Source organism: Orcinus orca, chromosome 8 (assembly GCF_937001465.1).
Source record: "Orcinus orca chromosome 8, mOrcOrc1.1, whole genome shotgun sequence".
NCBI lineage: Eukaryota > Metazoa > Chordata > Mammalia > Artiodactyla > Delphinidae > Orcinus > Orcinus orca.
The window spans coordinates 86,404,207-86,420,598 of record NC_064566.1 but is presented as its reverse complement, the minus strand read 5'-3'; the positions used below and the strand labels follow the sequence as shown (position 1 = coordinate 86,420,598).

Genomic DNA, 16,392 nt, shown 5'->3' with positions numbered 1-16,392 from the left:
TAAAATAAAATAAAATAAATTATTTACTTTACTTTGTAGCTACATTTTTAAAATTCATGTTTTTCCAATAAGTTTTGTGCACAAATTTTAACCATAATTTTAAGTATTAAATTTTTGTTGTCAGAAGACTTTTCCTTCATCTACCATGTTTTGGAACAAAAAGAACCCTGAGCTAGATAAACTGAGGCTTTGAGCTTTACATTTAAACTATGTAAAATTCTATTTTAGCAAGGCTAACAAGAAGAAAGGCATTTTTATACACTGATCAATTACCTGATGTTATTTATGCCTCATAAAAATAGAACATGGGTTCAGCCCTAGAGAGGGTGGCCTCTTTTATTCATCAGTTAGCAAAACCAAAGGATTCTAAACTGAATGTTGTACATATCTGACAAACACATGCCCATTCAAGATCTATTATTATTGTTATTATTATTGCTGATGCATTCTGGCTCAGTCCTTTCTGTTAATGTCTACTGGTCACCCCCTTTTGTGTTGGTTCTCCATAAAGTGGGATGTGTACTGTTGGTCCCCATACCATGGGGCTTACAAGATTTATAGCTGGGCCGATTACTGCCATATTGTGCAGGAAATCTAGCAATTCTCAAAGAATAGTGGGAAGTAGTGTTTGGGTCTGAGTAGGCCTCTTGTTTCTATACTTTCTATAACTGATATTTTGTGTGATGGATCCAATGATTCCATAGATGTCATAAAGGATAGACAGAGAACAGAATATGTTCTTACTTGATATGTCTTACTTGATCACCTTGAAGGATCCTTAATGGCCTTGCCTGCTTTACTTTTCAGACTTCTTTTATGTCACTTCCAGTATGAACCTCATAACATTCCCCAAATATGCACAATACTCTTACCTCTGTGCTTTCAGACATGCTTTTCTTTTTGCCTAAAATGTTTTTCCTTCTCTTGGTGAACTCCTACTTATCCTTTAAAACCTAACTAAAGTATTTCCTCCTCTGGGAAACCTTTTTTAACCATCCCCTACAGACTTTGCTGCTACTCACTTTGTGCTCCTGAAGTACTTTTTACATATATTTATTACCACAACTGAACTGAATTGAAATTTATTGGTTAATTAGACTATGAACTCCTCAATGTTAGGGACAGATTTTACCCCTCTTCCCTACTTGGGGAGTGTCAGTTTGATACCCTGTTCAGTAAGCATCAGTTTCTTGCCTTCCTTCTAAACCAAAATTTCTATTTGCTCATTTACAAAACTAGGGCCTTGGTTGAAATGGGTTTTACAACACTTTCTAGCCAAAAAACCTTTCATCAGTTAACTCATACATATATTTGTGAGGCTTCTTCAAGTCTTTTCTCAGATATCATTTTCTCGTGAAACCTTCACTGACCACCCTAACCTAACACTCCTGGCACACCCCTTATCCCCCCTCCCTCCTTTTTTGTCTCTCTACACTTTTATCCCTATAAGATACTCCATAATTTACTTATGACTTTTGTTTATTTTCTCTCTCCACTAGAATGAAATATCTGAAGATAAGACATTTTGCTTATATTGTTCACTGCTGTATTTCTGGCACCAAAAATGCTACCTGGCATATAGTTTGTTCTCAGTGAATATCTGTTGATTGAATGAACTCTCAAATGTTACAAGTGAAAGATTCAAAGAGATCATCTCATCAATCAGATTCAAAACAAAAATTGTCAGTCGCCAAGCCAGGATTAGCTATGGGAATGTGACCAAACAGTGGAGACTGCAGGCTGATTGACAACTGTCAGAAACAGGGCAGTATAACTGCAGCAAAGGAATGAAGCTACCTATGAGGCTAAGAATGGGACTAACCTGGATCCTGAAAATAAACCTGCCACAGCATGACCACATTCTCATATGTAGGGCGTAATCACAGGACACACTGTGACAGGTGAAGGGGGTCCAACCCACAATGGCAAAGCTAGAGAAGTGTGTCTTCCAGCTTCTTCTTCTGTGTTCTTCTCTGATGATATCTGCCCCTTTTGGAACTTAGGGACCTTTACTTCTTCCTCTCCTTTCTATTGCAGGATCTCTAGAAAAGGCTGATACATATTGAGTCACAAAATACTGGTGACACCTATGATCTCTCTCAAGGGAGCTTGACGGGCTATACAACATAAAGCACTGGAACCAAGCTCTTAACTTAGGGACTTCACACACTGGCAAGTAGAGGGAGGAGATAATGTCTTTCTGACATCCCTGAATTCCTGCCATTCAACTTGAAATAACAAGCTCTGTGTAAACAAATATAACTAATAAAATATTTCCAAAGTACCTCCTGATGTAGGCCTGTTTATCAGTAAGCTAATCACCCTTCCACATGCTATATTCCATTTTAAGACTTACCTGTGAGGTTGGAGTCAGGGTATAGGACATGGTATTTAGAAAGCAAAATGTCCCAAATCTATCCCTTCTTGTTTGGCTATACAAGAGGAAGCCCTTAAGGGACTATATAGAAAAAGTCTATCCCTTTCAGCCCAATTTGGGGGAAAGAAGGGATTCAAATATTAATTGAGGAGGGTAGTTTCCAGTGTTCTTGTTCCCCAAGCCCCTTAATTCAGGGACAAATAGCAATAGAGAGAGCTGAAATGATAAGCATTCTAACAGTTTCAAAGAGTCTGAGGACTTTAGAGTACAGAGTTCGGAAAATCTCCCTGGCTATGCTAGGAGGAACCATTACCAGGGAGAGCTAATGCATTCTCCTTTCTCTTATAGAAAGGCAGTGGCACTGGGACGATGGTGGTGACAATAGGCACCAACTATTGGAAGTCTTTTTATTTCCCATTGCCTAAATGGGATGTACTAATGTACCCAGAGATTCTCATTTGTCCCAGTTGAGGGGGTCTAGAGATGCTTATAACACAGCAAAACAGCAAGATCTTGCATTTGGAAAAAAAAGTCCTCTGCAGACTCAGATTTTGAGACTATATAAAATGTCTAGGGTCATAGGCTACAGTGGTGGGTGCTAGCTGGAACTTGCTTCCCGGGAAGTAGACTGGACTGGCCACTCTGCAGTTCAAACAAGCAAAGATCTGTTTAATACTGCGCAGCTCTGAGGAACCATCCTCTTCTGTCACCATGAGATCATGTAAGTCATTCCCAGACACTAACTTGGAAAGAAGCAGGGGGGGAAGATAAAATTTGAGAGTTTAAATTTTTTCTTAAAAGGGCTACCGTGCCAGTTGGTTCCTATGAGAAAGAGTGGATGAATTATAGGAAAATAGAGTAGTCACATTTGCTTTGCACATCTGTATGTGAAAAGTGAGTATTTTTTGCCATCTCACTGTATTTGAGGGGTTTTCCCAGGATTTTTGAAAATCTGTGTGGAGCAAATTTTTGTAACATGGAGTAATATACATAACCCTCCAAGCTAAAATTAAAAATCCTGTGTCAGGGCCATGATCCAGGGATAGGATCTGAAGATGCAGATAGAGGATGGTCAACATAAGGTAGGAAACAGGGATTAATACAAGTTCTTACTAGAGCCTGTTTCTGGTCTGCAAAGTTTTGAAAAATAGAGTCAACTTTTTGGAAAGGCAAGCCCAATACTATCACCATCAATTCAAGACTGGGACATATTTGGAGAGGTACTTTTGGAAAAAGAGATTGGATTTCAACAACTAATCGGAGAGAATATCCAGCTAGCATTAAATTAATTAAGTCAACATAGGGATAATCAAGGAGTGAGCAAGTAGATTCATTGTCAGTCTTGTGAGACATAGCTAAATGAACACTCATCCATCTCTTGAGTCAAACAGCTGAGGTTAAAGAATATTACCTCCTAGGAGTAAAGAAGACCATGGTTGGAGACTGGGTTGTGGCACCCATGCCTTTCAATAGTAGGTCCACGGCATGCAGGACACAGAACTTCCTATATTTATAAGAAGGGGGTAAGGTGTGAGAGCACTGCTGGACCCGGGGATGGCAGGGGGCAGGATGTATAGATTCCTGTGGATGATAACTTTGAGCCTGGGGACAAAGTTCTGGGGTCTAAGACTGCAGTGGTGAATGTCAGCACAAAAAATAGATAGAGCAATAGCACCTCAGACTAGAAAGCAGTCCCAATCAGCTGGTTTTCAGCAGTGTTCGGGTAGAATCCATAGGAATTTGTATGAATCAGAGGCTCCCATTTCCCCCCCACTCCCACAAAATCATGTCAACCCTATCCTTTCCCCATACATCTGGTTATATTAGAGAAGCACGAGCAGAAAGAGAGGAAATCTGAGAGACTAAGCATATGACCTAAAGAGCCTGAGCATCTGCTTAAAAGTATTGCTGAATTATTGTACTGGACTCAGTTTGTTGAGTTATTCTAATATGTATACACTTCCCACTTCTCACATGCAGTTGGTTTGTGAGGAAGATCAGATGAGTAATGGAATTTACAAAAAATTCCTTTGAGCACCTGGGGGTAATAGAATGAATAATTTTGTAATCCTGCTATTTTAAAAATTAAGTTAATAAGGAAATAGTGTCCAAAAAGCCAATTAACAAGAAAACTCTTTTATTGATAGAAAAGCAGAACAAAATTTCCACAAATTCTGATATCTGTTTTATTCTGTCTGTTGGATATACTCAAGTTCCAAAATCAGTTTTTTCTGTTGCTGGTCTTGTTATCATCATTATTGTTGCTTGCTAACCTCTCTATAGAAAAAAAAAAAAACAGTGAAATCACATGACCCTGCCTCATACAGGTAGGACCATCTTGATAAGACATTGTCCCCAATTAAAGCTAATTAAATTCTTATTCTAAACTAAGCATTCTTACATGGCACCAGTTGTATTATTAGGTTGGTGACATTAATAAATATTGATTTCAAAACATTGAAGCTGTTTCTCAAATGTTATCGAATAAATCAAAACCAAATCAGAATAATATTTATGTTCAGTTCAATGATTAAATACACCCTCAATAAGTAGGTCAATTTATTCTAATGTAAACTAAAACACATATGAGCCACAAACACTAGTTCCAAAAAAGGGTGGCTCAGATAAGTGGCTTTTCAGATTTATACCCAAAGTCCAGATTCACATGGGAATGGACCTGAGGAACCTGACCAGGTTAAGTTTCTGGTCCTAATTTAACCTATAACTTCCACATAATATTGGCTAGCAATTGCTCAACTGTCACCCACATAAAAGTAGTTAAAGCGTGTCTACACAATGGAAAATGGAGTTTTAACCATTATCTAATTAATTCAATTGATATAGATAGAAACAGTGGAAAAAGTCAGATGCCAAAGGTTTTTTAAAAGCTAATTTATCCATATTTTCCAAAAACTACTTATCAAACTAAAGAGATTTACCTTTAGCTATGTAGATATAAGTTGTATCTCCACACCACATATAGGTTGAAAATTGAAAATCGAGCCACAATTCAGGTTTGTGGTCTAGATGGCCCTAAATCTCTTCTAGGTATTTTTGCTTTCCATTTGGATATTCAGACCACATAGATATGGTCATAAATTCATTATCTTGCTACATCTGAGTCACTAACAAGGAAAGGAAGCTTATCTAATTACCAATTCCCGCGAGTCAAACAGGACTCTCCCCTTTCATTAAATAAAGAGAAAGTCATCAGATTTAACTTCAGAGAAATAGGTGCATGCATATACCCGACTTCTCAGTATCCTCTCTGGATAAGAGGGTGGAACAACTATTTGGTTTCCATCTCATTCTTGTAATGACAGAAAAGAGAATACAAAAAGTCCATTGTAAATTTGTACAAAATGTATGCATATATAAATACATATCTATGGGTGTATATAAATTCTAAAGAAGATTTTATCCATCTACATCTTTAAGATTCAGAGTCCCATACAGTTGACATAATGGTATTCTCTCTCCAATTTTCTAAACTTTAAAAACAATAAGAATCAAGCATGCCACCTTATGAATACTGAATAGCAAGTGCAGAAGTTGAGCTGTAGCTATAGGGATTTGAAGCAATTAGTTTGACGGGACATCAGTGAATAAAATCCTTAAAATAAATTTGTCTATTTCCAGATTGCTTTTTGTTTCATATAGAATGAAATCCAAAATGCCCTGTTGGTAGCATCCCAAACTCCTTAGACTGTCAACTGAGCTCTATAAGAAGCAATGCTTTAAACAGGATCTCTTCAAATTGCTTGGATATGTGCTTATTGCAATAATTTGGTGTGGGGACTGGCATTACTAGAATTTCATGTAATTCCTTAACTCATAAAAAAATCTCAAGTGACACCACCAGATTATAGAGTTCTGAGAATATTAACTCAGCATGAAATTTGACTCACAGATCATATCATCTTTACATAGAGCACTATTAAAAATATTAAGCCATAGTCAATTAATGGAGAAAGGCATACATATTTAAAGGGGCACATTAAGAACATATTATGGATGTGTACCCATGTTTAGAGGTATCAAGATCTTTTTAAACAATATATATAATGTTTTTATTTCTCCTGTTTCCTCTATTCCTTTGGGGAAAAATTATACAGGACAATTTCATAATTACCCCCTAGAGTGTACAGGCTGCTCCTTGAAAGGGGATTATTATTGCATGCCTTGAATGCACTATGATTCATAAGGCAAAATGTATGAGTAGCTTCAGCACCAAGGAAATGGAGTCATCATCCAGCACTGCTCACAACAGAACATCTTATTGCTTTAATAAAATGGGAAATTATTCACTGTAAAAAGTGCACCTAATAAGGGGGACAAAGTAATATCCACGCACTTAGTGGAGCTCATTGGAAATGAGGAAGCTCCCTTCTGAATCCCTAATTCTATTCAAATTTCAAGTCCAAAATTCATTCTGTAATAAGGTATTAAAGAGCTATAGCTAGATGAGGGTGAGCTACAAAAATTAATGGACTTTCTTCTTTACAGTGCCTTAGTCATTCTGATGTACAATGTAGAGCTCTGATGTACTAAAGGATTCCCTAGTGGCCTGAGGGAGTTAATGCACTCTTTTACCTATTACTAGGAAGTGACTAAGGCACTGGAGAGAATCTGGTTCATTGTTTAATATATTACACTCAAAGATTACACCTAATCTTCCTAATATTACAACACGGCATGCTAAAATGATGATCCTCTGTGCTTCAGAAAAGGTCTTGAGTGGATATCTAATGGTGATTAAAATTTACCTTACTAAATTATTTTTATAAAAGATGTAGATTGAGTTTGGGCAATTTAATAGATGACCTAAAACCTCAGAGGTATTATTTTCTCTGGATAAGAGCACATATGCCTGGAACCAAGACAGAGAATCTAGAGCTACTAGTTACTTGGGAGAGGGATGCACTTAGGGGCAATTTTGCCTTACATCCTGCAGGTTAGTAAGGTCTCTTTTGGTTGAGCTTTCTGTAGAACATTCTCATTCATACATTTTCCAAATCTGTTCCCAAGAAAGGATGCCTGCATATAGTTTAAGATTATAATATGCTTCTGGCCTCTTCTATCATCAACCCAAGGAAACAAGTGGTAAATAACCATAGGTGGACTCCATTTCTAACATAGATGGCCTTATCTGGCATTAGGAGAGAGAACAAAGATATTGACCTTTTTCTCTCACTTTCTTTTTTCTTACTCTTTCTTCATACATTCAATGAAGTTAGGTAAGCCACACTGAGAAAGAGAAAGAGAGCACTCCTTTAGCTGCATCTCAGTTACAGGCACAGATGTCTAACTAAACAAGCTGCAAACATTTTTATCCTACAAGCAGTTACTGGATTTAACTTCTTTTAAAATTTGCATGTCCTGTCGTCCAAATTGCCCAACATCCCCACCAGTCTCACCCCCAAACACGTACAGTACAAGCAAGCACACACACACAACTGCCTCCAGGTGGTAATTGCATGCAGGGAGGACTACAGGCACTGTTTAAATATTAACCATGTTTTAATAGATGGCATTCCTGCACATCCATTATTTGTTTGTTTTCTGTTGTGGTTGTTCTGTTATTCACAAAAGAAATAAGAAAACATATGTATCATATTTTTATAACAATCTACTACAGAGTAAGGTACAAAAGAACACTTCTGGAAACAGCAGAAGCCAGGCCTGCACCACTGAATTCCTCATCCAGTGGTAATAATTATATCAACAGCTGGGAATTAAGAACAAGAATATACAGTTTGGAGGACGTAGTACAGAATTATAGTTTGCTTCTGTATTTGGTACCAATATAATAAATATATAACAAAGGTGCACTTGTTCTAAAAATTAAACTGAAACATTCTTGTTGGTTAGATACTGCACTTTCAGTACTGCACATCACCTAATTTATTTTATTTTATTTTATTTTATTACAAAAGAAGGTAACTTATGCAATGTTTAATAAGAAGAAAACCAAGAGTACACGCAAACCCGATTGTAGAAAAAGAGGAAAGAAACCAACAAAAAGCTAGAACACTTTCCAAAACATCCGCTCCTCAACTTGCACAACCAAAGAATGTACCCAGTTCTGAGACAATTTCAGCACCAGACCTGTCTGGACAGCTCCCGGATCCTCTGTGAATCCTGAAAATGCCACAAGTCAAAGGTGTACAGATGGGGGAGCAGGGCAAGGACTAAAGCAGTAGATTCTTTCTTTTTCTTTCTTTCTTTCTTTCTTTCTTTCTTTCTTTCTTTCTTTCTTTCTTTCTTTCATTCTTCTTAAAACTCATTTATAGACGTTTAATGAACTTATGCTCCGCCAGCGAGGGACATTTCTAAAAGTAAATTAAAATGCCTGGTCCTGGAAAAGAGAATGGTTAACTAAAGGTGAGAAGAGGGCTGACTGGAGAGCGGTACCTGTCATAAACGTTTTTCTGGGACAGTCTCTGGCCTCCTGAGGTCCTGGTGCTTAATGTTTACGTTTTCTTTATAATATACTATTGCCTGAGTCCGGCTGAACGTGGGAATGGGGAAGGGAGGGAAGCTGAAGGAAAAGTGGGGGTGAAGGGGAAGAAAGGTAACTGAACCTTAACTTGACAGCTATGTACAACATACCAGGCCCCCTCCACTCCCTTTGTTCAGGGAGTCAACGCCTTTTACATGTTTGGTAGCTTGTGCGGTCTCTCCTCCGTATTGTGGGGGCGCAGGGTGGAGAGGGAAGACGCGTCCTTCACTGACAATGAGAACTTATGTGATTTGTCATGCGCTTGGATCGTGTTATTAATATTATAATAATTACTATAAATAATAATAATAAAGTATTATTATCAGCGTTATTTCTTCTTCCGAGACTTTCCTCGCCCAATATTTACAAATACCGCACAGTGCCTCGGCGGAGGAGAAAAAGAGTAGGGGGAAGACAAATAAGGAAAGAAGGAAGAGGAAAGGGAGGCCACAGGAAAGTGGAAGAGGAAGGCCGGAGAAAAAAGAGCAAGGACGGCAAAGATGCTGGAAACGAGGAAGGGAAGAGGAGAGGGACTAGACAATCAGGACAGTACCACCGTTTGCAAAAGGCCCTCGCCAGCTGGGTCCAAACAGGAGGAGGCTGTGTGCGCTCCTTGCGGACTGGGGGCCGGTGGTGGAGGCGGAGGAGCACAGGGACTCTGGCACGGGAGGCCAGGGGAAGAAGAGGCGTTGGATGAGGCGCAGAAGGCAGCGTCCCCTCCCTGCTTCTCCAGCCGGCTTTCTTTTGTTTGGTTTGGGGCCTGGCCGCCCTCGGGTTGGGGAAGCCCCCTGCCGCCGCGGTTGCCGCTGCAGTGATCCCGCTCATATTCCTCCTGAGCCCTCTGCATCTTCCGTTTCTTCATCCTACGCTTGTGGATGTGGAAGGTGGAGAGGGACAGCACGATGAGGCAGAAGATGAGGGTGACCAAGACAATCAGCACCAGCGTGGAGGAGAACGAATGGAAGAGCTGCTGTCCCACCTGCGTGATGCACGTGCCGCCGCCGCCTCCTGCGCCCGGGCCACGGGCGCTCGCGTTGCCCGTGCCGCTGGCGTTGGGGGAAGCAAAGGTCCGGTTGAGGAGACACGGCGGCAGCGCCAGCCTCAGCTCCTTGGGCTCCCTTGCACTCATCGGCGCTGGGCTGGGAGGGGCCAGGCACACCAGACTTCCTCTTCTGGGCACACGGTTCCCACCAGCCAAGAAGAGGACGGAGCCCGCGCCACCCAAAATTACTCCCTCGTGTGGGAGGGGATGCGCTAGCGAGCGAAGGACTGAGGGAGCAACTGCGGGCAAGCAAGCCGGCCAAGGAGCGAGCGGTGCCCAGGAGATCCTCTCCGGCCCCGCCTCGAACGCGTGTTCGCGCGCCCTTTTCCTTTGCCAAGGCACCAGGCTGCAAAGAGAACAGGCTTAGTTAGGATCCCAGCTGCTGCCCGGGGGAGCGCTGAGAACCGGAACGATCACCGCCACTGCAAAGCGGCCCTCTGAGCACACTGCCTCAGCTGGGCGCCGCCCGTCTTCTCCGCAGCCCGCGGACCCCAGCCCGCCCGCCCGCCCCTGGCCACGCACCAAAGCCTCCAGTTCCGCGTTCGCGCCACTTTGCTGGGAAGAGGGTCTGCGCCGACACCGCGGAGATGCCGATTACTCAGCAGATAAAGCAGCCACCCTGAGCACTCCACAACTTTCTAATCGCAACACACACTCAGCCACGTCGGAACGCGGTCCCTGCTTCCCAGAGCGCCGACTGTCCTCTTTCCGGAGCCCTCTCAATGGATGTCTTCGCCTGGATCCTACCTTTCCCAGCACCCACCCCGGGCCGCCGAGCCGGCCCCGGGTACGCAATCTTCCCTTCCCTTCCCTCCCCCTCCAGACTCTCGCTCCCTGGACGTTGGCAGATCCCTTAGGTCCCAATCCCATGGGGGTAACCCTGGAGCCACATCCCATTCCGCCTCTGTCCGCGGCTGAGGCTGACACGCAGGATCGCGCTCCATCCTTTCTCCATCCTTCTTCCCTGGTACCTCCCCAACCCCCCCGCCCCCCCCTCCACAACACACACAACCAAAAAAAAAAAAAAAGCTGAAGCACCTTTCTTTCTCAGCTAAAGCACATCCTTGCAAACGCCCCCTTCTCCACATCTCTCTGTGCCCCCCACTTGACAGTATCCTGCTTCTTTCTAAGGGTGCTGGAAATGAAAGGGGGAGGGTTCCCGCCTGCAAAGTTTGGGGAACAGACCTTCTCTCGGGCCTTCCCAGTCCCAGCCCGAGGGCCCTGAGGCTCTTCCCGGGGAACAGAGCCAGGGAGATCCGTAGCGCGCAGCCGAGCCCCCTTGCCGCTCTCAAGAGGCAGCTGCAAACTGTTGCACTGCGGAGCAGTGAGGCGGCGTGCAAGCCCGGGCCGGGGCAGGGGCGGGGGCCGGAGCTACGGCCAGGGGTGCCTGCGCAGGCCGCCGGGGCTGTCCTACCCGCTCGCGCCCGGCCAGCCGGCCTCCTGGAGCCTTAGACGCACCGTGTCCCTTACCTGGGGCCGCCAGCTGGCTGCAAGGAGGGAGCCCCGCCGCGCGGCTGCAGTGAACGGCTGCAGAAGGCGCGGAGTGAAGGGGCCAGAGACCAAGCCGCGCTGTCGCCGCCGCCGCCGCTTCGGGGAGCTCAGCTCGCAGCCTATTGCCAGAGAGGCCGGTGACGTCAGGCAGCCACCGCCAGGGCTCCGAGCCACCCCTCAGGCCCCCACCCCACCCTCATACCCCCAGCACCTCGTCCTGGCAGAGCCAGCCTCTGCCACACACGTTCCCGGTTCCCTGTTGTTCCCCTACTCAGGGGCTGAGCAATAACCCCCATCTCCACCCTGTGAGCAACCCACCTTCCGCACTCCTCTGCTTAGGAAGGGCTGAAGCTTCAGTTCTCTGGCTGCCCGATTCCTCACCCTCCACCCTTTCCCACGTGGTCCCAAGCACACATTTTTACACTCTAGAGATCCATCTCCCCTCAGGGCACACAATAGATTTTCTCCCTCTGCTGAGGGGGATCTTCCCCTTCTCCAATCCTATTTACGCTGGCCTGGCTCTGAACAGAAACAGTGCATGAGAAGGGCATTTCTGAACACAAATGTGGCCGAACCTGAAATACAAATCTGAACATGTATTTAACATCAAACAATCTAAACGAACCGTTTTCCTCTCCAGTAAGATCAGAGTCTCCAAATTACCTTTCACTCCACCCGACTCAGGATCCTCCTCTCTTCCCTCACACACTCATCTCCAGGCCCAAGACCCACTCCGTGTATTAAATACTCCTATTTTGACAATCTAGCCACTCATGAGCACACAAAGCTCACAAAAGGCTTATAAGGCAGGAAGACGAAAATCACTCAGAGGAGTGCAGAAATGAAACCCTATGAAAATTCCAGGCATTGTGCCTCTTACAAAGTACCCCTTCATGGCCCTAATACTTGTTAAAGTGTTTGGTGCTTTTCTGTAGTATTAAAAATAGCCTTTCTGCACAATGGATAGGACTTCCTGAAAGAGTCTCATCAGCCTGCCTAAATCTGGGCAGAGACTAACCAACTATTGGTTTAGAACCCTTGGGAGAATATGAAAAGTGCATTTAATTACAGTAGCCAACTTCAAAATAAAGTATTCTCATATGTCTACTGTAGAAAACAGCAGTCTCAAAGATATTGTATGGTCTTTGAAGGCATTCAGGTGTCTTAATAAATGTACATTTCCTTCTTCCCTTACTGTTTTGTTTTCTTCCCATCTTTGAGTCCAACACAGTGCCTGTGTAGTACTCACTTGCTAAATTCAGTGCTGCAGTATACGTGGCTGCTTTTTCCTGCTATGCCTCAGAATTGAGAGAGAAAAACAATGGCTGATGCTCACCTATCTGCTTGCATTTGCAAGCAGAGGGTTTTGTAAGAAAGACAGTTTGACTCGCGAGGTAACGGTTATCTGTAATCTGGGGGTCCCTTCTTCTGAGCCTGTGTTGCTATCTAGTCCTACTCCAACTTCTCCTTTTCCTCTCCTTGCCCATGACTTATATACAGAGAAAGAAATACATCATTTCTCCCCCAAATTCTTTCATTTGTTTGAACAAAAGTCATCAACTTTTTCTTCATAATTGTTTCAATTAAAAAAAGTATCTCTACTTAAGCTAATAGTATAGCTTAAGCATTAATAGTATAGCTTAATAGCAGTACATGCTGAATAATACATGGTTTCTTGAGAGCACGGATTGATGCCTTTGGCTGCCAGAGTCACACAATTAATGACAGCCAATGACCCCAATGCTGGTTTAACTTTCTTGCCTGGAATGAGGACACCTAATGCCCTGTAAAAGACACCTGCCACATTTGGACATTCTGAATTTGATGGGCTCAAGGGCTAGAAGGATGAGCCTTGTTTTCACTGTGATCACTACATGAGACTTCACTATTGATGCTTGACATGCAATACCCCATTTTTCACACTTTCTTTGTTCCTGAAAAGTTGAGTCTAATCTACATTTTGTAAAGCAAATTCAATTTTGAATACCCCAAAAAGAGTTTGGGCTATTTAAAGAGACTCTTTAGAAAAGCCATCTTTAAAGCAAAGAAGTTTTTCATAATTAGAATTAACTCTCACTGGTCTGTTTTCCAAACTTGAAAAAATTAGTTGTCAGGTTCTCCCAGTGAGAAACATACACGCCTTCACAATATGTTATAATGAGATTACAATACGTATATAATGGGATTCCTTTCACACACCAAGCTTCTAGGGCATGTGATTAGGCTGTCATTGTTCTTATTCTTTTGTTATAAATTATAATCATCTGTTATAGCACAAGTGCTAAAAGTGTTTGCACCATTTTACACAACCTATGAAAAGACAAGGTGATGTCTTGGAGAATTTACAATCTGCAGCAGATGAATGTGATCCACAAGACAATTGTATTTAACTGGAAATGATTTAGGTAGATTAAAGACATCAATTTTCAGGTCAAAAGCCCAGTACACTTTTTTTCCTTTCTCCTTCAAGAAGAATAGTCTGTAGGTTTATAATTTGTTCTTACCCAGAGAATGAATGTGCTAAGCAGATAGACGTGGATATCATTGGGTAGTATGATTCAAGCCCCAAGAATACCAGTGGCGGCAAATATGCACACCTCTTGGTCTACAAGAATTGATCCCACTGAGTTGCTATATGATTTTGGCACATCTGGCACAATGACAAGACTTCTTCCAGACAACTTGTTGCCACTGTTTTTGCCACGAAACTCCTCAGGTCACACTTGCAAGAGTGGAGGACCAAGAAGCCTATGGGACTCCCATAATCTCCTCTTGTGATGGGAAAGCCCCTCTGAACTCAGGCACATTCCATATATTCAGCAATATTTGCCCTCAAGTTTGATGTGGATCTCCAACTAGCTTAGACAGAAGTGCCACATGGGCACCTGGTACCTCAAACCAAACAAGCACTGAATCAATAATAATTACAACAGCAATAATAAGTGCTATTATTATTTGCAAAATGCCTCCTATGTACCAAGCTTACTAAACTCTCCTTATAACAGCATTAAACCTCAAAGTAACCCTGCAAGGTTATTTTTTGCCAGAATACAAAATTACTTATTTATTCATTCACTTATTTGCTCAACAAAAATCTTTGAGTACCTGCCATATGTCAAGTGAGGAAGCTAAAGCTCAGAGTAGCTAAAGACCATGCCCAAGTCACCTAATAGTATAGTGCTGGGATCAAACCCAAGCAAACTGATTCCAAAGTTAGTATTCTTTTCATGACTAGTGGTTTCTCTCTCACACACACACCCACACCCATATCTCTATTTCTACCTCTGATACAATTTTATCTCTATCTCTATCTACTGCTGATTGGAGGAATGTAAGAAAGTAAAACTAGAGAAAAGCAGAGCTGTTTAGTTGAAGCAGAGGAGGGGTGCTGAGAAGCCTTGTCACCAGGATCCTCCCCTCCCCCCAGAAGCAGTCCACAAGATGCTCCACATAATTCCTTGGACTGAGCAGAGTCCAGTTTGGAAACCCTTGTACTGCGCTAGGTCACCTAAGCAGGTTATTCTAGAACACGGTGCAGCATGATACATGCCAGGCTCCTTTTAGATTTACAGGGGCTTTTCCAGAGGCTGTTCAGGTGATCTTAACATTTTGCCTAATCACATATCTCGACTACTCTGGCTCCCTGAATACCTACAGAGATATGCTCTGTATGTTGTCATATTGCTGTTAAATCAACTACTGGTCCAGCCAGCAACTAATTAATAAACAAGGTGCTGAATGAAGCTCTTGACCTTATTCAAATTATCTAGTTTTTTTCCTGATTCATTCTTCTCATCTGTAAAATGAGAATAGTATCTTCATTACAGTGTTTATTTTAAGTACTGAGTATATACTAATCATTCAGTAAATGGTAGCTCTTTACACTGTAAAGCTATTACTAAGATTAATATTTTAACCATGACAATAGAAGCATTATACTGTTTGGGACATCAAAATTCAGGAAAATTTTTATAAGTCTGAGTATTTTTATGGGAGGATAACTATAAGGGTGAAGGGACTGAAAACAGTAATAGATAATGAGCAACTCAAGGAACTGGGATTATGAATCCTAGAGATGGGAAGACATGGAGGATGCATCATAGAAACTTCAAATGTTTAGAGAATCATCAACAGAAGATGAATTTATCCTTCTCTAGGTACTCAAGAGAGAACTGAAACATAGTGGAATAGATATATGGTAGGAAGTATATTTCAATTCACTATTTCATAATTGAAAAGATGTTTTTCTGTATGTAACAGGTTATAAACTAAACCAGCCATCTTCAGACTGGGGGACTCTATCCCTGGGAGTACACTAAGATTTTTCCAGGGGTATATGAGTATGTATAGTTTTAAAGGAATAATTTCCCAAATCCTCAACCTCTATGTGTACTTTTCCCCAAAATGTATCTATCTGAGGTTAAAACTTACCCTTTGTCACCTTTCCTTGTATTTCTCCTACTTTACAAAGGAAAAACCTATGTTCAAAAATCCTCAGTCTTACTATCATGCATTATTCAGGGTGTAGAAACCTCTAGGGAACCAACAAAGGAATACCTTGAGGGTGTATAACTCCTGAGGTAGTGACAGCAAAGCAAAAAGATCATCTGTAAGAACTATTGATGGGACAGTGCCTTATTTCATCCAGGTGACAGACTAATTTTAAGGCTCTATGTCTATTTATACATCGATTTATCTTAGAACTAGAATTTGGAAGTGAAATGGTTGTCACAGGGATACAAGTAGTTCAGTTTATTTAAATTGAAAAATGAATACAGATTTTTTCTCACAGAAAGTAAGCCTGATTTGTCTATTTGGATTGACAATTTGCACTTGCCTGATAGTATGGAAGACATATTATACAAACTGAATGAACTAAATCTATCAATCTGGATGTTTTGACAAAATATATTTAAAGTACATATGTGATATGGAATATGCCAGAAATTACATTCTTTGCAACTGTTAACTTATGATTAA

General features: G+C 41.9%; 1 protein-coding gene across 2 annotated transcripts; it reads right to left on the bottom strand.

Annotated features, from left to right (window-relative positions):
* Positions 1-4,497: 4,497 nt before the first annotated feature.
* Positions 4,498-12,212, bottom strand: C8H11orf87 (chromosome 8 C11orf87 homolog). 2 transcript variants are annotated; one of them, XM_049714122.1, is made up of 2 exons: positions 12,076-12,212; positions 4,498-10,267 (listed from the first exon to the last, which is right to left on the bottom strand). In XM_049714122.1, the coding sequence occupies exon 2, from the start codon at positions 10,006-10,008 to the stop codon at positions 9,421-9,423; it is 588 nt and encodes a 195-aa protein (XP_049570079.1). In that variant the 5' UTR covers positions 10,009-10,267; positions 12,076-12,212; the 3' UTR covers positions 4,498-9,420. The 2 variants fall into 2 exon arrangements, with proteins under 2 accessions (XP_049570079.1, XP_049570078.1); XM_049714121.1 differs by lacking the exon at positions 12,076-12,212 and adding an exon at positions 10,444-10,882.
* Positions 12,213-16,392: the final 4,180 nt, after the last annotated feature.